Raw genomic sequence first — 26,399 nt, 5'->3', positions numbered from 1 at the left:
AGATGGTAGGCATGAGAGTAATATATAATAAAATATATGTTTTAGATAAATTACTCAAACTGTCACGTGGAATTGGATGGAGAGAGAGATATGGGAAACGGTCCTCAAAGTAGTTGGAGAGAGAAGATGGTGCTTGAACCTCGATGGAGTAGAGATTTAGATGAGAGATGTGTGTTTCTTGGACTCCAAAGACTTGATGAATGACTGGGTGTAGGGAGAGCAAGGAGGACTTAGGGATGACATGTGGATTTTGTAATTAGGCAGCTGGGAGGCTGTTAGTGGAGAAGGCGTTTATCAATGGGCAAGAGATTCCAGTTAGAGGCAATGTTAAATTTGCAGTGTTTAGGGGACATCAAAGAGTTGCACTGTAAGACTTGAGGCTATGTTAGTGAACGAAACAAAGGTCTGTCATCATTGAACTTACAGTTTAGCAAGGAGAAACAGACACTAAACATCGTAAGTAAAAGATATATTATATATCAGAATGTAATCAGTACTGAGATAGGCTGGGACCTGGACCCTTAACTGTAGTGCTTGGACTTGGACAGATGTCTCCCTGAGCAGCAGAATGCAAAGAGACTAGAAGGAACTAAACATAACTGCACGTTTGGGCAGTTTGGGCAAATTATGAACTGTTGTGGTCTGTGCACGGGTTGGAAAAGAATTTCCAGATATGAGGAGGCAGAATGAGAGGAGAATAAAGTTTATTAGAGTGGGAGATGCTGTTGGAACAGTGGGTGGCTCAAGGGAGAACCGAACCCTTTTGCAGGTTAGCAGCCAATTTTTATAGCCTCAAGACAGAAAATTCCTACTGGAATGGTGGCATTAGGTGATTGGTTAGGATGCTACAGGGTGGTTAATAGGGTGGACATTTTACGTAATATGGGGTCAGAGAACTGGCTGGTTTAGATCCGGAGGCTGATGGCAACAGTTCCTATGGGGTTTGGTGAGTTTCAGAGATTTTTATCCTGTGACCCTGGTACACGGCTCCACATGAACAATAAGATACAATATGACCAAAACCCAACTGGCACTTCCGAGGTGCCAGGAACAAAAGCAGGTACTACATGATCCTTGCACACAGCACCAGCAGAGGGGTGAGCCAACCACCTAAGCCACCCCCTCCCCTTCCACCCACCACCCACCGATCTGCCCCTACCCTCACCCCATTTAAGGAACAAGCTCGGCCCCCTTCAAAGAGTGAGCAAGGGAACCTACTACTTGTTTTCTCTCCCTGGTGTCCCAGTAAAGCCTCGCCTGAATTCCTGGTCTGGCCTCTTACCAATTTCTATTGATTAAAGAGTCCAAGGACCTTAGAAACAATACTACTGGAAAAACTAGAGCAGAATGGGGCATCAGCAGTGGTGGGGGAGGAATCTGGGCAAGCTGCCCTGTAAAACAGGGTGATCAGTGTGGGCCTAAATGAGATATCAGCAAAGACTCGAAGGAGTTAGCCAACTGCGTATCTGGGGGTGAGAGGAAATACTGCTGGAAAAATGAACTGTAGACAACAGGCCCTGGGGCTAAGGAGGGAGGGATAGAAAATAAAGGTGAGAGGTAATGAGGATGGGGCGCTACTCATATATATAGCTTTTAGACTCTCATAGGAACTTGGGCTTTTATGAGTGTAATGGAGAGACTGCAGGTTTTTAGGCAGTGATCTGATCTGCCTTAAATTTTAAAAGGATCACTAATTGCTGTTAAAATAGGTAGGGGGTTGAGGGCTGGGACAGCAAGTACTTTCTAGGGCTTGCGAGAGCACTTTCCATATCATCTTTGGATAGGGCGTAGAAATTCTTCAAATCCTTTTCTAGGCCTAAATTTCAGTGCTCGGCAGCATAAGGCTGATCTCACCCAGCGAGGTGCAGCTGTACTGAGTGCGTCCGGGAAGAGGTAATCTGGTCGGCAGGACGAACATGTGGAGGGCTTATTGACAAAGTCATATTGGACTTTCCCCCGCTGGGCTTTCAGAGGAAGCCAGGCCCGGGCCGGTCTCCAACGCCATGAACTCCCCCTCCTTCGGAAAGCTAGGGTTCACTACCCCAGGTCCGCGCAAGGCAAGCAGAGGGAAACAAAGGCCCGCCTCCATTACGAGCACCAATCCCGCTCTCCCGCCCCTTTCTCATCCTCCATTTAGCCTCTAGGATGTGGACCTCACGCCAGACACATGCCGTCGCCGATTGGCCAGCGTCTTACTGGTGCGAGAGACCCTAGCCAATCGACACCCATCAGTCCACCCCGCGAGCTCACAGGGAGCGGCGCGAGAGCTGGAGGCCCGTTGAAGTTGGTGGGGAAATGGGCGTGGCGCCGCCGCGTTGGGTCCGTCTCCGCCCCGCCCCGCCTTCTCGCCGCACCTCCTCAGCCTAATCCTTCCTTGAGTGCGGGAAGGGGCCAGGCTGAGGTATCGACGAGGTGAGCTCAGAGATCCGACCGTCCGCTGCCGCCAGCATGGAGTTCGTGAAGTGCTTGGGGCACCCTGAGGAGTTCTACAACCTTCTGCGCTTCCAGATGGGGGGCCGGCGGAAGGTGATACCCAAAATGGACCAGGTGGGCTGAGCATCCCTGCATCCCCGCGGAGTGGGGAGGCTGCGCATGACCGCTGACTTCTGGGTCTGACCGGCAGGGCCCAGAATCGAGCGCAGAGGTTGCGGCCAGCGAGTGCCAGACCCCTTGAGCTCCCTCCTTCCCTCCGGGGAGCAGACCCCTATCACGTCAGGCGGCCCCAGCTACCAACTTTGGTTCACCTTCCGTTACCCCAATATTGGGCCCGGCTGCCCCTGGTCTCCTAGGCATTCCCTCAACCTCCAAGTTGTCTTGCTGCTTAAAATGTTTCTGTTCGTTCAAGACATTGATTTTTCAAGTAGTTTGGCTTCACATTTCGTTCTGTCCCTGAGATTGATTTTTTTATGTGTTGTAGTACGTGGCTTACACAACCGAGACTACATGGGTAGATTAAATGGGAGAGGACGTGTGAAAGAATTTTGCGAACATAATGAACTATGCAAATATCGTCAGGAATACCTTTTCTGGAATGAAATCTTACTCAATCTTACAGTTTTCAGTTACACCACCTCCATACGCTCCCCCCCCCGCCTTTCCTGCAGTCTGAGCAGTCCCTTCGTCCTCTGTGCTCCCTGAGTTTTTTAGAACACTTATCTACTCGTGCAAGTTCTAATTAGTTGTCTGTCGATTAGCTACACTGTTGGCTCCTTGAAGGCCAGACTTGGTTTTGTTTATATTTCATCTGTCTCACTCCTGTACCCTTTGTTCAGTGAATTTACAATGAATAAATACGGTATTTATTCCAACAAGAAACTCATTAAGTGATTTTTAAATGAATAGACACATTCAGCTGAATTAGTGGGGTTATATCAAAAGTTAAAAATTCTTTTCCCCAATGGAAACATCACAAATACTGTCCTTTGTTTAAATATACTCTTAGTTGTTGTCCTTTATTAAAACACTGTAATTTTCCATCAGAAAAATTTTCACTTTGTGATGTAACTCAGAATCCTTCTCCTTCACAGTCTAGCTTATGTGAATGCTACCTCTGTTGACCACTCAGCAGACATTTATTAAACATCTGTTCTGTTTTAGGCTTTATGCTGGGTGCAGAAGGGTAGGATAACATGTGTAGACAAATTAGACACTCAAAGAGCTTGTTGTCTTGTCAGGTCGATAAAATGTTATAAAATTGTTCATAGAAAACTTAGGCAGACACCATAATGAGATGCCTTTTCATGTTACTCTGACCCTCCCTCAATCATTTTCTCTAGCACTGTTTAATCTTGTATCAGCCCCATAGTCTTGTACCCTGGTTATTTGTGGATGGGTTTTATGTTGCCGAAGTCCCTTGCAGAGTTAAGAGTCTGTTTGATTCCACATTTTAAGCTGTTTGAAGATAGGAGCCTTGTTTGATGTACCTTGATGCAGTGCCCTCAAGAAACCTCTAGCTTTGTAAACAAAAGAAACTTAAATAACTATGGCAGAATATATATAGTACATGCCCTAAGGAAATTTACTGAAGAGAAAAGTCACCTCTGACTAGGATAGGGGATTAAGTTTTTAAGGGATGCCTAAAGGAAATACAGCCTTAAATTGCTCCTATGCCTTGGTTGATAGGTATTTGTTTAGTTAGGAGATTCTGGCTAAGAGCTCTTAGGTGGTCCTTTCCTGAAGTTATTTGGAAATATTTATTTTATTGTATATTTGTGTGTTTTGAGGGGGTAGAAAAATTCTGTTCCCTATTATCAGATGCTGCCAGAGATCTGTGACCCAAAACAGAAAAATAGCCACTGCTTTACAATCCAAGATGTACAGTTTCCTGGACACTTCCTGGGACAGGTAATTCACTACCTCTGGAGACTGGCCCCCTCCAGACAGTTCTGTTTTTTACGAAGTGTTTCTGAACAGTGAGTTGAACTTTTTCTCTTTGTTCACCCTCTAGAGTCAAGAGAGTCTAATCCTTGTTTTGTAATATGCCACTTGAAGTATTTTAAGACAAGTCTCATTCTCTCCAAGAATACTAATATACAAGCCAAATGTTCTGTGTTCTGCCTGTAGTTATTCATTATATGTTACTTTTTCCAGGTCATTAACCAACCTAGTCTCTCTCACTTGAAAGTCTAGTATTCAAAACTGAACAATATTCCTTAGGTGTGATCTGGTTATTTCAGAACTTTAAATTCCTTTCTTATGGACACTGTATTTCTAATTAACATAACTCATAATTGCATTAATTTTTTAAAATGTACTTTATTTATAAAATGTTTATTTATTTTTTGAGGCCGTGCTCTAGCCTGTGGGATCTTCGTTCCCCAACCAGGGAGCAGACCCATGCCCCCTGCATTAGGAGCCTGAAGTCTTAACTACTGGCCTGCCAGGGAAGTCCCTAAAATATTTTAAGTGAAGAGAAAAATACTGACAATACTATAACAAACTGTTTTTGATTCAGTCATACTGAGTCATAAGGTGATGAGCAACAGAGTCACATTAAGCAGAGTGTGGTCCAGATTCAGCTGAAAGCTGATCACACTTTGTGTGATGGACAAAGACAGGAAACTGTGTACCCTCAGTTCATCCCTGATGGAGAACAGGTGTACAAAGGTTAACCTAGCGAACTTCCCTGGTGGTCCAGTGGTTAAGACTCTGCACTTCCAGTGCAGGGGGTAAGAGTTTGATCCCTGGTCAGGGAACTGGGATCCCAGGCACCTGTGCAGTTTGGCCAAAAAAAAAAAAAAAAAAAGTTAACCTAGGAAATGCCAAGTCATCTTAAGTTCATTGAGATTTCAGGAAATTTTAGCGAAGTAGAACCATTTTACAGCAAAAAGTTTTCAGCAAACCCAGAAAAAGTGCTTTGTAATGTGTAGGGTCTTGAAGAAGTGTTAGATTTAGATTAGTGGTGAGGATCATCCGTGTGTAAAGCCAGTATGAGCCAAGTCATTTGGTAGGACTGTGCACAGTGAGTAGGGCTGAGGATTCCAAGTTAGAAGTACATTGTAAAGGGACTTCCCTGGTGATCCAGTGGCTAAGACTCCTTGCTCCTAATGCAGGGGTCCCAGGTTCCAACCCTGGACAAGGAACTAGATCCCACATGCTGCAATTAAGGTCAAAGATCCCATGTACTGCAGCTAAGACCAGGCACAGCTAAGTAAATACATAAATGCTTTAAAAAATAAATAGATAAAGGGATTTAGAAAAAATTCTTAAAAAAAAAAGTACATTATAAAGCAACTGTACTCTAATGTAAATTAACTTAAAAAAAAAAAAGAAGTGCAAGGTGCAGTGGGTGCATGTGGGAATCCAGGAGCTGAGCTATAGTCATGGAAGCAGGCAGTGGTCAAATGCACCCATGACATGATGAAAGCAGTATTTTGGGAACAGTAATTTGGCAGGTGAATGGGATTAGGGGATTATACTGTGAGTTAAACAAATCAAATTAATAATAGACAGCATTTGAGTTCTTCTATATGCCAGACTTAAAGTCTATTATCAGTTAGCTTTCACTGGGTAACCACCCCAAAGCAGGGTGGCTTAATTTTGGAGTCTGGTTGCACAATAGTATGACTATACTTAACACTGCTGAAGTGCCTGCTTACAAATGGTCAAGATGGTCAATTTCGTGTTATGTATATTTCACCATGGCTTGCCTAATGGCTTGGTGGTAAAGAATCTGCTTGCCAGTGTGGGAGACACAGGTTAGATCCCTGGGTCTAGACGATCTCCTGGAGAAGGAAATGGTAACCCACTCCAGTGTTCTTGCCTGACAGATCCCATGGACAGACGAGCCTGGTGGACAATAGTCCATGGAGTCACAAAAGAGTTGGACACGACTTAGTACACGACTTAGTGACTAAACAACAATATATTTCACCATAATTAAAAAAACCAAACTCAGTGACTTAAAATAACACCTGTTATTTAGTTCACAGTTCTCTAGGAGAGCTGGGGGGTTCTGATCTGGGCCAACTTGGGGTTGATTTCTACCAGGTTTGCTCAGTTGGCATGTGGCTGGACCATGTGTGATTTACAGGCTATAGGCTGGGGTCTCTGTGTGTCATATCCAGCCTGTTAGCCTGGGAACTCTCCACTCTTGACTGGAATTGTGCAAACCCTAGTGTGCACACACTCTTGAGCTTTGTGCTTGACTCACAGTTCCTACTGTCTTATTGGCCAAAAAAAGGGGAGCCCACATGCAAAGAGGTGAAGAAAGGCTCCATCTCCTGATGGAAAGAGTCACAAACTTTATGGCCATTTTGTAATTCACCACACTTGGTTGATCTTGACAACAACCCTAAAGACATAAGAGCTATTGGTACTACAGGTTATAAAACTGTGACATAAAATGGTTGAATTTTGAAGCTCTCAAATGGTGGTTCCAGGATGCTGACCCGGGCCTGTGTGAAGACCTTTCTGCTTCCACTCTGAAGGTCACCCCGGGATAAAGAGCACAGGCTTGGACTGGCCCCAGACAGCGGATCACATCCCAACACTGTCATGTGTGCTCTGGACACATCACAGGCACGCAACAATTTCTGGTTTCTTCCCTTTCCATTTCTGCTGTATAGTCCCTCCCTCCCTTATTCCCTTCCTTCTTTCCTTCCTTCCTATATTCATCTAACAGACATGGGACCACTGGTTGCATGCTTGATATTGCTCTAGGAGCTTGAGATTAAACGGTGAACAAAATAGGTGAAGACCTTGCTTTTACAAACCTTACATTCTTGTAGAATAGACAGAGAGAATGGAAAGAAAAAAAAGCAAACATACAGTATTTCTTGTGGAGAGAAGTACTACAAAGAAAAAGGACAGCAGGACAAGGGAGCTGAATATTTGAAGTCAGGGGACATCATTTATAAGGTTGTGATCTGGGTCCAGACACTTATCTTTACATCTTTTTGATTTTTTGAAAAGTGAGACCTGGACTATTCCCTCTTCTAGCTCTAAGGTTTGATGAGCACAGAGTACAATATTTTACTGTGCTCAGTGACTCAGTTGTGTCTGACTCTTTGCAGCCCCATGAACTGTAGCCCACCAGGCTTCTCTGTTTATGGGATTTTCCAGGCAAGAATACTGGAGTGGGTTGCCATTTGCTTTTCCAGGGATTATTTTGTTAGTTGTAGGTTTTCTGAGCCAGTTTTAATCTGTATGAAGCATTTTTAAAAATGGCTGAGTATACCTCTAATTAGAGAAAACATAGGAACACCCATGGGACAGCAAAAAACCAAACTGAGGTGGGCAGTCTCCAGAAGTAGTGAATTACTTGTCCTGGGAGGTGTTCCAGAAACTGTGTATCTTGGATTGTAAAGCAGTGGCTATTATTCTGTTTTGGGTCACAGATCCCTGGCAGCATCTGATAATAGGGAACGGAATTTTTCTCCCCCTTCAAAACACAAATATATAATAATGTGTGTGTGTGCTTAGTTGCGGAGAAGGCAATGGCACCCCACTCCAGTACTCTTGCCTGGAAAATCCCATGGACAGAGAAGCCTGGTAGGCTACAGTCCATGGGGTCGCTAAGAGTCGGACACGACTGAGCGACTTCACCTTCACTTTTCCCTTTCATGCACTGGAGAAGGAAATGGCAACCCACTCCAGTATTCTTGCCTGGAGAATCCCAGGGACGGCGGAGCCTGGTGGGCTGCCGTCTATGGGGTCGCACAGAGTCGGACACGACTGAAGTGACTTAGCAGCAGCAGCAGCAGTGCTTAGTTGCTCAGTCGTGTCCGACTCTTTGCAACCCCATGGACTCTAGCCCGCCAGGCTCCTCTGTCCATGGGGATTCTCCAGGCAAGAATACTGGAGTGGGTTGCCATGCCCTCCTCCAGGGGATCTTCCCAACCCAGGGATCTAACCCAGGTCTCCCAAATTGCAGGCAGATTGTTTACCGTCTGAGTCACCAGGGAGGCCCATTAATACTGGAATGGGTAGCCTGTCCCTTCTCCAGGGGATCTTCCCGACCCAGGAATCGAACCAGTCTCCTGCATTGCAGGCAGACTCTTTACCAGCAGAGCTATCAGGGAAGCTCATAAAATTAATAACAAAATATTTGCAAATAATTTCAGAAAAGGGCCATGTAAGACTTCTTCACTAAACATTATCTTAGTTTCTCTCTTAGGTAACAAAGACGCTGGAGAAAAAGATTTATACTTAGCAGACATGGAGGGCTGAGATTATTTCAATCATAGAAAGATTTGGCTGTAGGAGTGCAGGGTTCCCTAAACTTGATTTATCCTGAATTTTTAGAAGCATATCAATTAATCTGGAGGCATACTGCCAGCTGCAAGCTGTGTGACATCACTTAGCACAAAATGGAAAAAGTGTTTTCTAATGAAGTTCTGGCTTCCATCAAGTCTAAATCCTATTATTTAGACTAACATCTTCTCTATTAAATCAAATCCTGACTCTATTACTTGTGGTCGCTTAACTTTTCAGCAACAGTTTCTTCATCCATAAAATAGAGATAGTGACTCACAATCTCTCAGTCACAATTTCCCAACTCCAAAATGGTCTAACCACAGGTTTTTAATAAGTCTGGCTCAAAGTCATTTGGCGGTATAATATGCTTTGATTTAAAGTCATCCCACTTAGGATAATTATTCACTGTTGAAAAAGTGTTGATAATCCCAGTTACAGGGAGCCACTCCACAAAGACAGGATATGTATGCTTTTTATTGCCTGTCTTCTAAAACACTACAGATTCTGAGTTCTGCTACACATCTGGGCTTGAAGTCCTTGGGTGGATTGCAGGTCTGTAATGTATCGTGTTTAAAGGGTTGTGTAAGGATCAAGGATGTTGTTTGTATTGTGCTTGGCATATAGTTGCTGCCCAATAAGTGGTAGTTATTACACTTATTGTTTCGTAACTTTAGTTCTCAAGTTTGTGGGGTTTTCCCTCCCTTCTGAGGAAACCTGTGTTGCATGAAGTCTGAATGGAAGGCTGTGGGGAAGGTTGGTCACCGTCCACTTGTGGAACTGCTTCTCAGCTGGAGCCCCAGTCCTGGGAGGACAGTCCTATACTTCTCACCACTGCACACTCTTCCCTCAATGCCCTTCATCCCTCTTCTGTCTCACTGGAGAGTCTTGGGAGCATGCTCATCTCAGCAAAGGAAAACAACAGGAGGCTCAAGGGACAGGCTGCAGTAGCTTTAGCTTCCCGCTCCCTCCCCCAAACCCCCTTAGCTAATGGGAAGCGAGCCGTGGAAATGTTTGTAACAGGGATGTTTTCCATAGTGTGTTTTTTAGTTATATCTTCCCTGTGTCTTCTTGGTAATTTGAGGAAATTGTTAAATATTGAAACAAATAGGTGCCAAGAAAAAGACTGATGGCAGAAGGAGATGAGAAGTGATTTAGTGACCTGGGTCACTTTTAAGATTGGAGAAGGCATTTTTGGAAAGGAGGGGCATGTTCTTAAAGATTGTTACTCTTCAGAAGGAGTGCAATCTAGCTTTGACATCAGCCCCCAAACCCTTAGGTGTAGCTGAGGATGAAAACATTTGACAGAGCAGGGAAAGGAATCAAGTTGTATGTGAAGAGCTGGCTCAGAGCTCAGAAAAAGAGCTGTTCATTTTATTTATTGTGAAGTCTTTCCTCTCCACATTTTGAGAGAAGAATTGATGAATTGCCCTTAAAATACTCTATGAACTAATTAATTTACTCATCAGCCCTTCACTGAGTATTTTTATATGCCAGACTGTATGTCCAAAATGATTTTACTAATCTATGGTGCTTAGTAAATACTAATTTTTACTAATAATTTTAAATTGAATTTCACAATAGAATGAAATTCTTATGATTAAAAAAAAGGCTTCATTCTCTTGACAAAAGAATATGTATCCATGTTTGTAAATTTAGGAAATATACACAAATGAAAAGAACATAGTTCACCTGAACCCCAGCAAGGCCCCAAGTTTCACTGTTAACATTCCAAAGTGACTATGGGATTTACTTTTATATATATATATATATATACACATATATATATATACATATTCTTTTTAAACCATCCCCTTGTTGTTAGGTATTGCAAATTATTTCCTGTTTCTCTCTTAAAAAGAGAGTGCGGGGAGACTGGTAGGGGGGTGGTATATGGGAACTCAATTCTCTCTGAACCTAAAACTGCTATAAAATATAAAGTCTCCATAAAAATAAATACAAAACAGCAATTCTTTCTGATATGGTTGCGTATTAATATGACTGTTTTTTTAAGAAACAGTTTTTGTTTTCCTTAGGGAAGAGTAAATATAAAGTTCATAAAGATCGTTACGGTTCATTGATTTGAAAGGGAAAGATGATTAGAAATCTTTATAAAAGGAATAACTAGCTTTCCAGATGATAATAGAGGTTTGTGTGTGTGTGTGCGCGCGTGCGTGCCTGCGTGCTCAGTCGTGTCAAACTCTTTGCGACCCCTTGGACTAGTACCCTGCCAGCCTCCTCTGTCCATGGAGTTTTCCAGTATACTGGAATATAATATATATTATACATAATATATAATAATTAATTATATAATATAATATATAATATAATTATAATATTATATATAAATAATATATAATATACTGGGATATAACTATAATACTGGAGTGGGTTGTCATTTCTTCCTCCAGGGGATCTTCCCGACCCAAGAATTAAACCCGTTTCTTTCGTCTCCTGCCTTAGCAAGCAAGAGTTTTTACCACTAAGCCACCTGGGAAGCCCCTAATAGAGGTTTAACAGGTGTCAAAGTAAAACCAGAACAGGACAGTGGTTAAAGAGGTCAGAAAAGGTTTTATTCAGAAAAGCGTTTGCTGTAAAGGAAGAGACCTCAGTGTAGAACTGGGGTCAGTTCTGAACAGAGTGTAGGGGCGGGTGGATGGAAAATTACTAAGAGGAAACCTATGGGGTAAAGAGCATTCTGCCTGAACTACCTATCGATTTTTACTGGAGGCAGGGGCGCTAGGATAAGTGGGGGATGAGGAACCCGGCCAGATAGTGAGGGTGATCATATATGGGTTATGGGGGATTCTGGCTGAACCGATTTAACCGTGTTCTTGCTAGAGCTGAGCGATACAAAGATAAGCACAGAAGTACAAAGGTTGAGGATTTAGAGGAGCCTGGCTAAAGTTTGGCCGAGGGGAGATTCCGTTGCTGGAGAAAGAGCAAACTTCTCAAAAGAGGACTGGGTTCCCTTAAGCAACCTAAAGGGTTCTGGGTAGAAGGGGAACTCATAGAGGAAGGCGCGAGGTGGCAGAGTTTCGAGCCGGAGGCCGTGGGGCGGGGCGGGGCTAGCATCTGGGTGGGGCTTACATTTGGGCAGGCGGCGGGCCGGGTTGTGGGGTGAGAGGGGTTGGCCGCGAGGTGGGCGGGGCTCGCAGGGGGCGGGCGGCGGGCGCCTGCTCGGTGCTCAGGGCGCCTGTTGCGGGGGAGGGAGAGCCCGTCCCGCCCCGCGGTGGGTGCCTCTCCGCTCGGCTCGGGTCTATGGAGGAAAAACTGCGCTGGCCCTGAGATTCCCATGGCCGCAGTCGCCTGCAGCACCAAGGCCATATCCCTCTTCAAGAGGACCTTGGTGCTGAGTCCCGGCGCAGCACCCAGGGGCGCGGGCACCCCCTCGCGCGGCTGCCCCTTGCCTCCCGCCGCCTGGCCGTCCAAGGACCGGCCGCGGGGAGAGGGCGTGTGCGGCCGACTGCGGAGCCCCGCGGCAGCCGGCCGCTCGCCGCAGCCCCACTCCAGCACCTCCGCGTCTCCCACCGCGGTGTGTCTCCTCTGCCCGCAGGACTCGCTCAGCAGCAGCTTGAAAACTTGCTACAAGTACCTGAATCAGACCAGTCGCAGTTTCGCAGCTGTTATCCAGGCGCTGGATGGGGAAATGCGGTGAGTGGCAGAGACTGCAGTTTTTGACTTGGGGGAGGAAAACTTTGTCAGAGGCCTGCAGAGTCATTCGAAGCTACTTTTTGACACAGCTCCTCGCGTTGCAGTCTCAGTGCTTGTGGCTTTGCCAGAACGTGCCCCAGAGGGTGAAGGAAATGTAGGCGGTTGAAACGCGCCTGTGTTTACTTTGGGCCCTTCCAGGCATCTGGCCATCTCATCGTGTCCCTGCCAAGTTCCTTAGGGTATGGGGAGCGGGGGCGGGGGGAGGGGGATGTTTATTAACTTTTTTCAATCCTGGCCGCTGGACCTGTCTCTGAGTGGCGCATGTATTTTTCTTGGCTTCCCTTAGGCTACCTTGCATTTCTAGTATATTGGGTTAATTTTTCTGAAGTTGCCTCTGTGCAGATTATATACATGACTAAGACCAATTGCATTTAACTATGATAGTATTTGTGCTTCCCAGGTGGTGCTAGTGGTAAAGAATCCACCTGCCAAGAGATTCAGGTTCAGTCCCTGGGTGGGGAAGATCCCCTGGAGAAGGAAATGGCAACCCACTCCAGTATTCTTGCCTGGAAAATTCCATGGGCAGAGGAGCCTGGATTCCATGAGGCTGCAGAGAGTCAGACACCACTGAGCCAGCCTACCATACATGATAGTATTTAGACTGAGACATTGTTGTGTCTTTTGAGTTTATCTGCAAAATAATAGTTCTGTCTACACATTTGGTCTTTCTACAGTTCTTCATTAGTTAAATGTAACTCATTCTGGGAGTAGTAGTGACATCCAGCTGGTACATTTTTTATTTTTATTTTATTTTTTATAAATTACAAACGTCCATTGCTCCAATCTAAGAAAGGAAAGCTAAAAAGTTGCGCTAAGTAGGAAAAGCTTTGGATATCTTTTCATTGGTCTATAGAGTTAAGAGTGTAGGAGGGTTTACAAAATGGCCTGGTAAAAATGAAATGTGATTTTGAAACTGTATCTTTGAATGTTTGTTCCAGTGTATTAGTAGTTATTCCTTTCTTACAGCCATGCCGTATGCATATTTTATCTGGTTCTCCGAGCCTTGGACACGCTGGAAGATGACATGACTATCAGTATAGAAAGAAAAGTGCCACTGCTACACAACTTCCACTCATACCTTTATGAGCCTGACTGGCGGTTCACGGAGAGCAAGGAAAAGGACCGACAAGTCCTGGAGGACTTTCCAACGGTAGTAGGACTAGTGGGGTGCAGTCGTGTGCATGATTGGTGGGGTGGCTGTCATCCAGCTTGTGTGCCTGGTTGTCATTGTTTAGTTGCTAAGTTGCTTTTGCGACTCCGTGGACTGTAGCCCACCAGGCTCCTCTGTCCATGGGATTCTCCAAGCAAGAATACTGGAGTGGGTTGCCATTTCCTCCTTCAGGGAATCTTCCCAAACCAGGGATCAAACTGTGTCACCTGCCAATGCAGGACAGTAAAGCTCGGTAGTAAAGAATACATACCGAGCTGTGAGCCTGCAGGGAACTGCAAAACCAGCAGTCTCAGGACAGCATAGCATAATGTGGCGATGGTGCATCAAGCCAAACTTTCTGTGTTGACGGCCCCACACTCTTGCTCACTAACTGGTGCTGCAACACATAGTCTGCCTGTGATTCCATTTCTTCATCTATAAAATAGATTAAAAGTCCCTGCCTCCTAGTGTGGTTTTGAGGATAGAAAGAGTTAATGTAGGTGGAGCTCTTAGACAGATGTTATTTGCTGCTATGATTACCAGGATGTTGTTGGTAAGTCCAGCCTTTCTTCCTATGGAAAGAGCGCTCAAATGCCAGTGTCCTGAAAGACGCATTGTCCAGTCTGTGCACCCAAGAATGCAGCCTAGGTGTGTCACACTGCTGGCCTCTGGAGCACCCTGAGTCTGGTGGCAAACCGTGCGGCTCTCCATGGCTGGCAGTTGTGGAGTAGGGAGTGGGCTCTTTGCACCTGGACCGAGTGAGGACTGAAGCAGGATGACCTCTGTCATCCGCAGCTATGTGAGCTTGGATGCGCTCATTAACTTCCTCATGCCTGAGTTTCCTCCTTTGTGAAGGGAGAGCTGTGAGGCCGAATGAGTTTGTACATGTAAAATACTTAGAGTAGTATCTGGTGCATACTGAGCATTCTGTAAATATTAGGTATGTAGTCCATTCTGTTGGAGTCAAGTGAGTTCTAACTAAAATATTGAGCTTTAGAAAATTCCACAGATTTCTTTTATGCCTGTGCCTAGATCCTACTTTTCTAGGATTTGCATATCTTATCACATAAATAAGCGATTCTTCCATACCTTATAAATAAAGGTTTGATTTGGCAACATCTCAGTGTTCCCTAGGGGCTTCCCAGGTGGCTCAGTGGTAGAGAATCCACCTACCAATGCAAGAGATGCAGGGTTTGATCCCTGGGTCCAGAAGATCCCCTGGAGAAAGAAATGGCAACCCACTTCAGTATTCTTGTTTGGGAAATCTTCTGGAAAGAAGAGTCTGGTAGGCTACAGTCCATGGGGTCGCAAAGACTCAGACACGATTGAGTGACTGAGCATGAGCACCAGAGGCTTTCTAGAACAATCATTGTGTGTGATGGGTTAAATTAGAGTACATCTTTTTCACCTGGTGCTAATGGAGACTTGTTGTCTCAGAGATCTACCTCCAGTCATAGCTTGAGGAATAACAAAGGGTTACTTTTAAATGATAATAGCAATAATAGCCGGAGAAGGCAATGGCACCCCACTCCAGTACTCTTGCCTGGGAAACCCCATGGACGGAGGAGCCTGGTAGGCTACAGCCTATGGGGTCACGAAGAGTCAGACATGACTGAGCGACTTCACTTTCACTTTTCACTTTCATGCACTGGACAAGGAAATGGCAACCCACTCCAGTATTCTTGCCTGGAGAATCCCAGGGACGAAGGAGCCTGGTGGGCTGCCGTCTATGGGGTCGCACAGAGTCGGACACGACTAAAGCGACTTAGCAGCAGCAGCAATAATAGCATTCATTTATTGAGCTATGAGTTATGAAGTGCATTTCATTATCGATTCATCATCTTCTTTATTTTATATTAATGGAGTTTAACATGTAGTGTCTATGATACCCTATTCCACGTGTTTTGTATAGATGAAGAAACTGAGGCACAGTTTTAGTTTTAAGCCTCTTGCCTGAAATTACCTGTGAACTTAAGTGGCAAGACCAGGATTCAAATCCAAAAGGCCTGCATCCAGAACCCTTGTACTCAATTCCTGGTACACTTTACTGTCCCTTTAAAACATGGGTAAAAGGAAAATTTTGTGATCTGAGATAGTAGTGTTGAAACATATACATTACCATATATAAAATAGATGGCCAGTGGGAATTTGCTGTATGATGCAGGGAGCCCAAAGCCGGTGCTCTGTGACAACCTAGAGGGGTAGGTTGGGGAGGGAGGTTATTAAAGAGGGAGGGGACATATGTATACCTATGGCTGATTCATGTTGCTGTATGGCAGAAACCAACACAATATTGTGAAATAATTATCCTCCAATTAAAAATAAAATAAAATTTTAAAGAAAATTAAACTTTACATATAGGTGAAGTGTTTTGAGCATAACATCCCAAATTTTATTATTAGGGAGGTTTCTGTTTACATGCTCCTGTTACCCTGCTGGGAATCTGGCCTTTCTCCATGATACCAGTGGACTCTCTTCAGTGTCTTCTCTTCTCATACTTAGCATCACTAGAGAGTGACCCGAGGACCAAAAAGTGTACTATAGGTGGGAAACAGAATTACTTGGAGGGACAAGAGAAAGCACCTCCTGGCTGACCTTGCTGGGCAGAGGTCCCTCCCTCAGATTTCTGGGAAAATGGAGAGCTCTTCATTGTCACTCTTACCTAGACATTTGTTTTCATGTTCTGTACAATGACGTAGTAAGTACCAAAGAGCTGAAATTGGTTCACATTCAGCAGTGAAGTGTTTATCTTGGAGGGTTTGTTTTCAAGCCTAAGCTGCCCCTCCCCCAGCTGGCTGGCCTTGCCCCTTTTATAAATAGAACTGACCCAGCCCCGTTAGCTGTTGAAAGACCAGGTCCTCCTGAGATTCAGGGATTCAGATGACCTTTGGTAGAGTCGCTTATTTGCTTCAGTCCACGTGGGAATTGTCTTTGGGCTTTGTCTTGGAACAGCTGTTCTGGAAAGAGCAGTTCTGGAGAGATGGGATTGATTTTATGGATTTTAAGGGTTTAACAGTCAATGTTCATCAGAATAATCCTTAGTATCTTAGGCTTCTGAGCTCTTTCAGTGCCCTGTAACCAGCTGAGTTTCCCTCAGTTCCTTACATTTAGGTGTTTCCTGAGGGGGTTTTTCTAACCTTTCTGTAAATGTAGAGCAAGTATTTCTCACCCTTCAGATCCTTAGCAAAGTCTGTTCACTACTTTTCATATTTTGTGGATAGTATACTATTTGAGAAGTTTCATGGTATTTTATATTTTATTTTGACAACCTACAAACACCTCTTTGAACTTAAGCAAGATACTTATGCAGTAGTGATGAATTTTAAAAGCAGCAATAATACTTTTTGACATTAAAGCTTGGGCTATGAAAAAAAAAAACAAAACATTGGATAGCCTGCCTCAGATTGAACTAAACTGAGTTGTTTAAGAAATTAGATAAAAAAAAGAGAAATTAGAAAGTGTACCCTTTATAATGGGGAAGACACTATAGCTTCATGGCATGAATTCAGAAACTGATGATGAAAAATGGTTGTCTGGTCTCCTCAGTGGAATATAAGCTCTTAGGGCAGGTCACCTGCCGGCTGTGCATCCCAGTACCCACAACAGTGCTTGTTGCATAGGGAGCAGCCAAGACTGCACAAATGAATCTTCATTATAATGAGGCTTGTCTGAAAATGAGGTGTTCTTCCTAAAATTCTTACACTTAGGTCCAGTTTTATGTTGAAGCATCTCATTTCTCATTAATTGAGAAGATGAGCATATAATAAGACTTTGCATCTTCTTTTGAGTCTAGAAACTAGCATTTTTATACCCTTCTATTTGTGAAGTTTGCTGAGCTTATTATTCAGTATGTAGGAACATAGCATAACATAGATTTAGGCTTATAGCTGGATCATTTGGGAGCCTTCACTAACAAGTACTGTTACAGCTTTGCTTTACGATCCGTAGGTACCATGTTGGTTCCCAGTTTTAATACATGTTTCATATTTTCTGGTTTTTTACGACCTCCATTTCAGATCTCCCTGGAGTTTCGAAATCTGGCTGAGAAATATCAAACAGTGATTGTCGACGTTTGCCGGAAGATGGGCTTTGGGATGGCGGAGTTTCTGGATAAGCGTGTGACGTCTGAACGGGAGTGGGACAAGGTTAGCGTCCCTGTGGAGCATTGTCGGTGTGGGTGGCACTGATGAGCTGGCAGTGCTCACCGTGATGTTTAGGATGAAGAAGTGGTGGTTTTACAACCCAGTGGTAATGTAGCCTCATAAACACTTAACAGTCTTATGTCACCACTGGGTTGTTTCTGAGGACTTAATACCCAGAGCTTAAAACACATCCTCATTATGTTAAAAACAAAAAACAAAGTACTACCACGACATTCTTTTACATAATGAAGATTTTGAGACACTGCAAGATCTTAAAATGTCTTCAAGATTAAACTCGACTTAGTATTCTAGTTTCTGTTAGAATATTCCTTATTCCCTCAGGGCCTTCACTCCCAATTTCAGGTATCAGAAAGTTTACTGTACTCTGTTATTTTTCCAATAACCTTTTATTCTAGAAGCAGTGCATGTGCATTGTACATGTATATGTACAATATACATATTTTTATACATATATAAAGATATAGAAAATAGAGTTTAAAAAAAAAAGAAGAAATATCACATGAGCTAGAGATTACAGATCTCTATGAGCCAGAGATCATTTTTGTTAAGTCTTTTGTGTTCATCCTTAGAATGTTTTTTATTCCTTACATGTACATGGTATATAATGTGTGTGTGTGTTTTTAAACCAAAATGAGATCTTTTACACTCTCTTTGGAACCTGGTTTTTCGCAGCTAATGATTTCTAGTGTTTCCATTTTAGTAAAAGTTGCATTATTAAAGTACTCTAAAAATTTTCTTACAGTACTGTCACTATGTTGCTGGGCTAGTGGGAATTGGCCTCTCTCGTCTCTTCTCGGCCTCAGAGTTAGAAGACCCCTTAATTGGTGAAGACACAGAGCGAGCCAACTCTATGGGCCTTTTCCTGCAGAAAACAAATATCATCCGTGATTATCTGGAAGATCAGCGAGAAGGAAGAGAGTTTTGGCCTCAAGAGGTAACAGCTTCAGGGGATTTGGGGAGAAAGAATTTTGAACGCTCTCTGACAACAAACCATTAAATCCGGTTGGTTGCAAGTGACAGAAACACAAATCAAGGTCCCTTAGACAACACAGGAGAATGTGTAGACTAGGTTAGGATTTAGTTTGCTTCAGGGAGACTGGCTGCATCCATCTAGGGGTTCAGGCTGTGTCCCCTTTCTCTTGGACAGGCTTTCTCCAGTGGTGGGTATAACGTCCCGTGACTCAGAGGCTTGGTTCCTATGTCATAGTTTTTGGATTTTCCCAGATTCTCACCAAAGGAAAAAAAAAAAGATGAAAAACTCAAGCTATACCCAAAACCTAGCTCATGGATAGCATGTCCAAAAGCACAAGTGACAGAACATCCCTGGGAACTCCAAAACACAAATGGGTGCAGACAAAACACCAGCTCCACAAACGAAACCGGCAGGATCTGTGCAGGACAAACCCAGAGCAGCTACAGAGTAGCTCAGATCAAACAGGTGTTCCTTGTCAGACTGTGTGTGAGTCCACAAGGGCCGTGGTAAAGCCTAGAGGAGCTGGCGTGGACTGGCCCCCTTGACCTGGACATGGACACTGACCAGCCAGGGTTCTCTTCCCAGATTGGGCCACATTGAGGAGTGAAATAAAAACTGAGCAGCTGGGTTTAAGAGAGACCTAAGTGACATCAACCAGATATAATGCATGGACCTTGTTTGTTTAAGATCCTTATTGGAAAAAACTAAGTGGGAAAAAATCAGACAGTGGGACAGTATGGCTGCTAACTGGATAATCTGTATTAAACATTTATCTTTAGTTAACTTTTAGTTGTGATAAGATATATGTGCAAGAAAGGTTCCTGGTCTTTTAGAAATTCATAATAAAGTATTAAATGATAACATATCAGGATAAAATGGTAAATACAATGATTATTAGGATTTTAAAATAATTTGGGGGCTGGAGTGGTGGAAGCCAAGTGTCAGCAACTGTTGAAGCTGGTGAATAGTTACATAGGCGCTCATTAACCTTTTTCTCCAGGTTCTCCAGGACAGTTGAGTACCATCAATCTGAGTGAGTTTAGGTGCAAGTTAAGAATGGAAGACAAATTTGACTTTCCATTGAATCTGTTAGTCCTTTTAGGCCCAGTCATTTCTTTTGGGGAGTTTATAAAGTTACAATAAGTGTTGTCCTTTAGGAAGCTTAATACCTATGAATAAAAGTAAATTATTTGCTAGCTTCAGCTGCTGCTACTGCTGCTAAGTCGCTTCAGTCGTGTCCGACTCTGTGCGACCCCATAGACGGCAGCCCACCAGGCTCTGCCGTCCCTGGGATTCTCCAGGCAAGAACATTGGAGTGGGATGCCATTTCCTTCTCCAATACTTGAAAGTGAAAAGTGAAAGTGAAGTGGCTCAGTCGAGTCCGACTCTTTGCGACCCCGACTCTTTGCGACCCCGACTCTTTGCGACCCCATGGACTGCAGCCTACCAGGCTCCTCTGTCCATGGGATTTTTCAGGCAAGAGTACTGGAGTGGGGTGCCATTGCCTTCTCCGCTAGCTTCAGAGAACCCTCTAAATAATATCATTAAAGATCATCAAACCAATCCTGTTGTTCACGTTGAGGCTGTTATTTCACTTCCAAGTTACTAAGATCGAGCAGGGTAATGTTCTTATAGTAGACACTCAGCTCGTTTCCCCGAGATACACTTGTTCAGCTGTATTCTTATCAGAATTGAGAACATAACGTTAATCATTAATTATTTTGAGGCCTGGCCACCTTGCGAATGTTTAACGTTTATCTTACAATGCCGTTGTAGCTGATTTTGTTATAGCTGGTTACTTTTTCAGAAGTAGACAATTGCCTTGCGAAAATCAGGAGGCCTATTTGGCCTGAGGTCATCAAAGTATTGCTCCGTCTGGGCTGCACTAATTGTCCCAAAGGGACACTTTCCCAAACACTTAACTTACTCTTGGTTGTGGTTAGACTTTTGAGTGTAGTTATAATAGCCATTGTGTGGTGGTTAAAACAGATTTGGTCTTGATGAAAGGTGAGGCAGTGGCAAGACGGACTTTGTATATCATAGTTCTTATTCGCAAAGGTCCTTTCATGTGGCTCGCACATCGCTCCCTTATGCATATGCTGACTTGTCTTTAATCTGCTTATCTGTCCAGACTTGCAGCAAGTATGTCAAGAAGCTGAGTGACTTTGCTAAGCCAGAGAACATCGACTTGGCTGTGCAGTGTCTGAACGAGCTCATCACCAACACACTGCACCACATCCCCGACGTCATCACCTACCTGTCACGACTTAGAAACCAGAGTATATTTAACTTCTGTGCTATTCCACAGGTACGGAGCGAGGAGGCTGATGAGGAGAGGGCAGGATGCTGGGGTGGGGATGATGGAAGGCATTTACTATTTTGGTCTGTGTATTTAGGAATGGAGAGTTCCTTAAAAGATGACTCTAGTGTATTTTCTTTCTTTGCCCCACAACCACCACATTCAGCTCAGCCTTGAGGTTAATTAAGTCTGTTCTTTTCCAGAACCTTCTAGAACCTATTTTCCCATCAGCTACTCTAAACTAGTTACTTTGATTCTTATCCTCATGATTTAAATCGAGGGCTTCAACTCCAGATTTTATGAGGAATGCTGGGTGAAACACAGGTGAAGTTGTTATTAAAAAGTCATAATTAAGCGCTTAACTTCTGCTGTCCTTTTCCTAGATCTTGGGATAACAGAACATGAAACCTGAGCCTGTGAAACCTAGGAACTTAATTTTTAAATCCCTTTACCAATTGTTTCAGTTTTTAATTCAAAGTGAAGAAAGTTAAAGTATTTAACTGATTTGGAAACTTGGTTTGGTCTTATTCTAATGACCAGTCTTGTCCAGTTGATGGAACTAAAATAAAATTTCTATGCTGGACTTATATACACACACTAAGTGTGTGTGCTTAGTTGTGTCCAACTCTTTGCTACGCTATGGACTGTAGCCCACAGGGCTTCTCTGTCCATTGGATTTCCCAGGAAGAATAACAGAATGGATTGTCATTTCCTCTCTAGGGGATCTTCCCAACCCAGGGATCGAACCCAGGTTTCCTGCATTGCAGGTTGATTCTTTACCACTATGCCACTGGGGAAACCATATGCTGGACTTAGGTTTCCATCTATCCTAGAAATAATTTACCTTTAAGCATGGGAGACCGCACCCCTTCCTACCCTACTTTTGTCCCACACAACCCCTTGTACTTTTTTTTTTTTTTTAATGTATAATGATTATGTTCATTGTAGGAAAAATAGGGAGAAAAAACAAAATAGTGAAAAATTTTCAGATACTGTTTTGGAATATATGTTTTTCAGATCTAATAATTCATTGCCTTAGCATGGAAAATGTTACATTGGATTCTGTGTTTTTTTTCCAAATAAAAAGGAACTTTCGTGACTAAATTATAGAATTATTCAGGACTACAAAGGGCTATTATTCTGTGTGTTGCTGAGAAAGGAAGGTGTGGGAGCTGGAGTCGTCTTGACGTGCTTTCTTTATGGGTGTTTTCTCTTGGTTAGCTGCATCTTAGCCCTTTGGTGCTCTCTGCCCATGTTCTCTTCCCGTCTCATGATGACTGGTTACAGTGCAGTTTCTCACATGTTTTCATGAAATGAGATGAGTGTGTTTTCTGTCTCTCATTATCCATAGGTCATGGCCATTGCTACTTTGGCTGCCTGTTACAATAATCAGCAGGTGTTCAAGGGGGTGGTGAAGATTCGAAAAGGGCAAGCGGTCACCCTGATGATGGATGCCACCAACATGCCAGCTGTAAAAGCCATAATACACCAGTACATGGAAGAGGTGGGCTTTATTTAATAATGTTACTATTTAAACATTTCTTCATATTGGGATATTAGATGATCTTAACAACTCGCAATGTTATGGCATAAAGACATGGGTTGGTGTCTTTTATTCCAGAAGAATATGCACAGGGAGCTGACTGTTGGGAGCTTCCTGGTACCCTGGTCAGAGGGGATAAAAGAAGCCAGGTCTTAACGATGGAGCTCCTAGGAGAATCATATTTTTTGAGCTGGAAGATGAAGTTAGAGGCCAACCAGGCTTCTCCTTTTATGGCTGAGACACGTGAAGCCAGGCCTGTGGCTGATGACATAGCATCTGAGGGGATCCAGGATCACAGGCCACACTTCCTGACACCCTGTCCAGTACTTCATATTACGGCAAGGACCTCAATGGAGAAGCCATCGTGGGGAATTTTGACAAAGGAAAACCATCAGGCTGCAACTATTTCTAAATTTTGTAATGTTGATCTCATTTCATATGCCAAAATGCATCCCATAAAACAGAGCATGCCTGTTCTAGGCAAGTCTCCCAGCACTGGAGGGTGTGAAACATGATTTGGTTCAAAAGGACTTTTTCTTAGAGGCTGGGGCTCTCTAATTCCTAGGCCCTGAGCATTACTTCTCAAGTGAGGTGATTTAGCTTCCTCCTCTTCCGAGGACATTTGTAGCATCTGGAGACATTTTTGATCGTCACAGTGGGTGTGGGTGGCTACTGCCTTCCGCTGCGTAGAGACCCGAGAGGCTTAGGTTTGTTCTTATTAAAGACTGAACTACTGCAGAAGTAGATGAAAACGTAAGACCTCCCTCCCCACAGGTCACCACTGCCCTAGTTTTCTGATCCTTCCAGTCCCTGGGTTATGTTTTGACAGGGATAAGATTTATAAGAGCAGTTTTATCTAAAAATTCTATAAGACAATGATTTCCATTGCATATTGCACATTTTTCTTGTATTTCTTCCCTGTCTTCCATCTGCCAAGTTTTAGACCTCTGCATTTCTGCGTGAGGCACTTATAGAAGGTATAAGAGATCAGGTTTTTTAAAAAACCCCGAATTCTTTTACTGACTAAATGAACATGTCTAGCCATTGACCAAAAAATACCTACTGATGAGACTTGGGACATTGAGGTTCACTGTTTAGCCAGCACTTACTTGGGACTTACTCTGTACCTGGCATAGCAGCCAAAATAGGTGGGTACTATTAATATCAAGGAAATTTGAGTCCCTAACGCCATGGCTAGGGCCATAAATTGGACCCAGGTCTGGCTGACTTCAAAGCGGCTGTTCACCACAATTCTAAAGGCTTGAATTACCCTTTCTAAATAGTGACATTTTAGGTGCTGTTCCCATTTTATATAAATTAGAAACATGCTATGTAGTTTATAGTTCAGAGAATAGTTTTATAGTTTTATTCTGATGATTGATTTTTAGAAAACTGTGTTTTTAAAATGTTGTAGGCAGTTCCATTGCTGTATTAGAATTCATATTTTATTAGGTGTTTTCCATCACTGCTGGAGTTAAAGCCTAGTTGGGATTCACAGTTTGACTTAGGGCAGAGCAGGGTAGGCCACACGCAGCTGGCTGACCCCCTGATTTCATAAATGACTTTATATTAGGACACAGCCCCATCCATTTGTTTCCGTTATTGTCCGTGGCTCCCAGGGCTCTTGAGCAGCTGTAACAGGGCCCACAACGCTGAAAATACTTTTTTAGGCCCTTTAAGAAAAGTTTGCAAGGACATCCCTGGTGGTCCAGTGGCTAAGACTCTGTGCTCCCAATGCAGGGCACCCAGATTTGATCCCTGGTCAGGGAACTAGATCCCACATGTTGACCTGTTGACCTGCTACAACTAAGACCTGTTGCAGTCAAATAAATAAATATAAAAAAGATAAAAAGTTTGCAGACCTTTGACCCAGGGCATCAATTATTTTATTTAAAATGACTTTAGTGAAACTTAAGGTATTTTAGAGGAAATATTAATAGCCATAAGTTTATTTGACTTAAAAACTGAAAATTTCTGAGTCTCAAGGAATGGAATGTGAAATGGTTTTAGTGTCAGCCTTAAGGACATTTTGTCAGTAAAGTTTCAAGCGAAGACTTTTAGTATTAAGTCCACAAGTTGTTGGGCATTTTGCTGGTGGCCAGATGTTAGCTCGCATCCTGTCTCTCCTCGCCGAGCGCCTAAGACGGGAAGACATTTACCCCTGAGGTCCCTGGTTGCAGCAGCAGTGCACGTGCAGGGAATTCAGGGCTCTCACAAGTCTGAAGTGTGAAGGACGAGGTGAAGCCCAGATCCCCTGAGCAGGGCAGCTGCTCCTCAGGGCCCGTCCTCTGGAGCCGCCTCCACTGGAAGGCAGTCTGGGTACCTGGCAGCTGGTGAGAACCTCCACCAGCTATTTTGGGACAAAAACAAATACTCAGGCAAACAGCCAGAAACTTTTACTTCCTTCTCTGCTAAAGATGATTCCTTGGCAAGACCAACTTTTTCTAGCAGGTGGAGCTTCCTGTTTGCCTGTGGTCTGTGCTCTTGAAACCCTGTGGATCCTCTCGACTCAGAGCGTAATCCTGTGTCCCGCATCCGTGTCTTCTACTTGCGGGTTAGCATTTTCGTTCTTGAGTCAGAATGTGTCTATAGCAGGATGCCCAGGTGGCGCCTGTGAGCACAGTTTGAAGAGCAGGCTGTAGCTCCCATCTCATTCTTACCTTTAACCCTGTGAGCAGGCAGGGGATTGGACCTCTGAACTCTTGTCATGTCCCAATCCCCATGCTTGTACTCTTTCCCTCCTGCCCTCCTCCCTGGCTACTCCACCCCAGCAAGGGTGATGGGTGAGAATGTTCCCGAGGAGGCCCTCGGCCAGACCTGGGCGTTCGGGGCGGGTGTTCTAGAAAAACTTAAGCCGAGACTTGGGCAGGAGGTGGGACTCAGACTGGGGGTGGAACATGGGAGCAGCATTCCCGGGCAGAGGGAATGGTGTGAACGAGGAGGGGACCAGGAGCAGCATCGCAGTATCATTTCCCTCCACCATGTCACTCTGCTCCAGCCTCAACAAAGAATGTGGACGCCACTGGCTTTTCAAGGTGCTGGAATAGAGCCCACTGGGACGGCCCTGCTGCTCCGGGACGGGCTAAGGGATCTCACAGGCTAGGCTGATATCCTGCCGTATTTATTAGTGGAGTGGTTTGGGGTTGTTACTTTTGTATTCTCTGAGCCTCAGTTTTTTCATTGGTCAGAGGGGCATAAAATGCCTAGCTGTTGCAGATTGTCGCAAGAAGTGAACACAGATATTTATAAGGTTTCTAGGATTTACTATTTTTTGCTCTTTCTTCAACAGATTTATCACAGAATTCCCAACTCTGACCCCTGTTCCACTAAAACACAGCAGATCATCTCCACCATCAGGACACAGAATCTCCCCAACTGTCAGCTGGTCTCACGGAGCCACTACTCGCCCATCTACCTGTCATTCGTCATGCTCCTGGCGGCCCTGAGCTGGCAGTACCTGAGCACCCTGTCCCAGGTCACAGAGGACTACGTTCAGACCGGGGAGCATTGACTGGCTCCGTCTGGAGACTGAGCGCCCCTCCTCCCCAGCCCCCATCTGGGAAACAGACTGACCTTCTCTTCAGGGATGGATGTGGGCTCCTTCTCTTTTTTCCCCTCCTGTTTTAATCCCTCAAAGAGTTCTGTGGGCCTGGACCTTTAGAAACTGTGACCTGTGGTGGAGAAAAAGATAGGATTAAAGGGAAAGAACACCTCAGCCACATGCACTCACCTGTGCGGGGTGACTGACGCCGAACATTCACGGCTGCCATCAGGGAAGTGGCTGCATCCGGGCCTGCAGAGGAGATTATACTTAGTGTGAATACGGGCTAGAGTTACAATTAAATGTATTTAATTCGAAACAA

At 44.1% G+C, this 26,399-nt stretch overlaps 2 protein-coding genes across 5 annotated transcripts in view; both read left to right on the top strand.

Annotated features, from left to right (window-relative positions):
• NEIL2 (nei like DNA glycosylase 2) overlaps positions 1-2,547 on the top strand; it is an 18,839-nt gene extending 16,292 nt beyond the window's left edge. Inside the window, exon 8 of the transcript XR_014055452.1 lies at positions 2,138-2,547. The gene's annotated coding sequence lies outside the window, so the exon portion shown is untranslated. The remainder of the gene's footprint in view (positions 1-2,137) is intronic.
• Positions 2,278-26,399, top strand: FDFT1 (farnesyl-diphosphate farnesyltransferase 1). Of its 4 annotated transcripts, XM_081495569.1 has the most exons (9): positions 2,278-2,547; positions 4,255-4,344; positions 12,251-12,348; positions 13,375-13,558; positions 17,575-17,703; positions 18,464-18,655; positions 20,826-21,002; positions 22,345-22,497; positions 25,826-26,399. In XM_081495569.1, exons 1-9 carry the CDS (start codon positions 2,449-2,451, stop codon positions 26,045-26,047), a joined length of 1,344 nt encoding a protein of 447 aa, XP_081351695.1. In that variant the 5' UTR covers positions 2,278-2,448; the 3' UTR covers positions 26,048-26,399. The 4 variants fall into 4 exon arrangements, with proteins under 4 accessions (XP_081351695.1, XP_081351696.1, XP_081351698.1 ...); XM_081495570.1 differs by lacking the exon at positions 4,255-4,344; XM_081495572.1 differs by lacking the exons at positions 4,255-4,344; positions 17,575-17,703.

This window comes from Giraffa tippelskirchi, chromosome 1 (assembly GCF_054371585.1).
Source record: "Giraffa tippelskirchi isolate mGirTip1 chromosome 1, T2T-mGirTip1v1.2.pri, whole genome shotgun sequence".
Lineage (NCBI taxonomy): Eukaryota > Metazoa > Chordata > Mammalia > Artiodactyla > Giraffidae > Giraffa > Giraffa tippelskirchi.
This window is presented reverse-complemented; position numbering and strand designations above follow the sequence as displayed.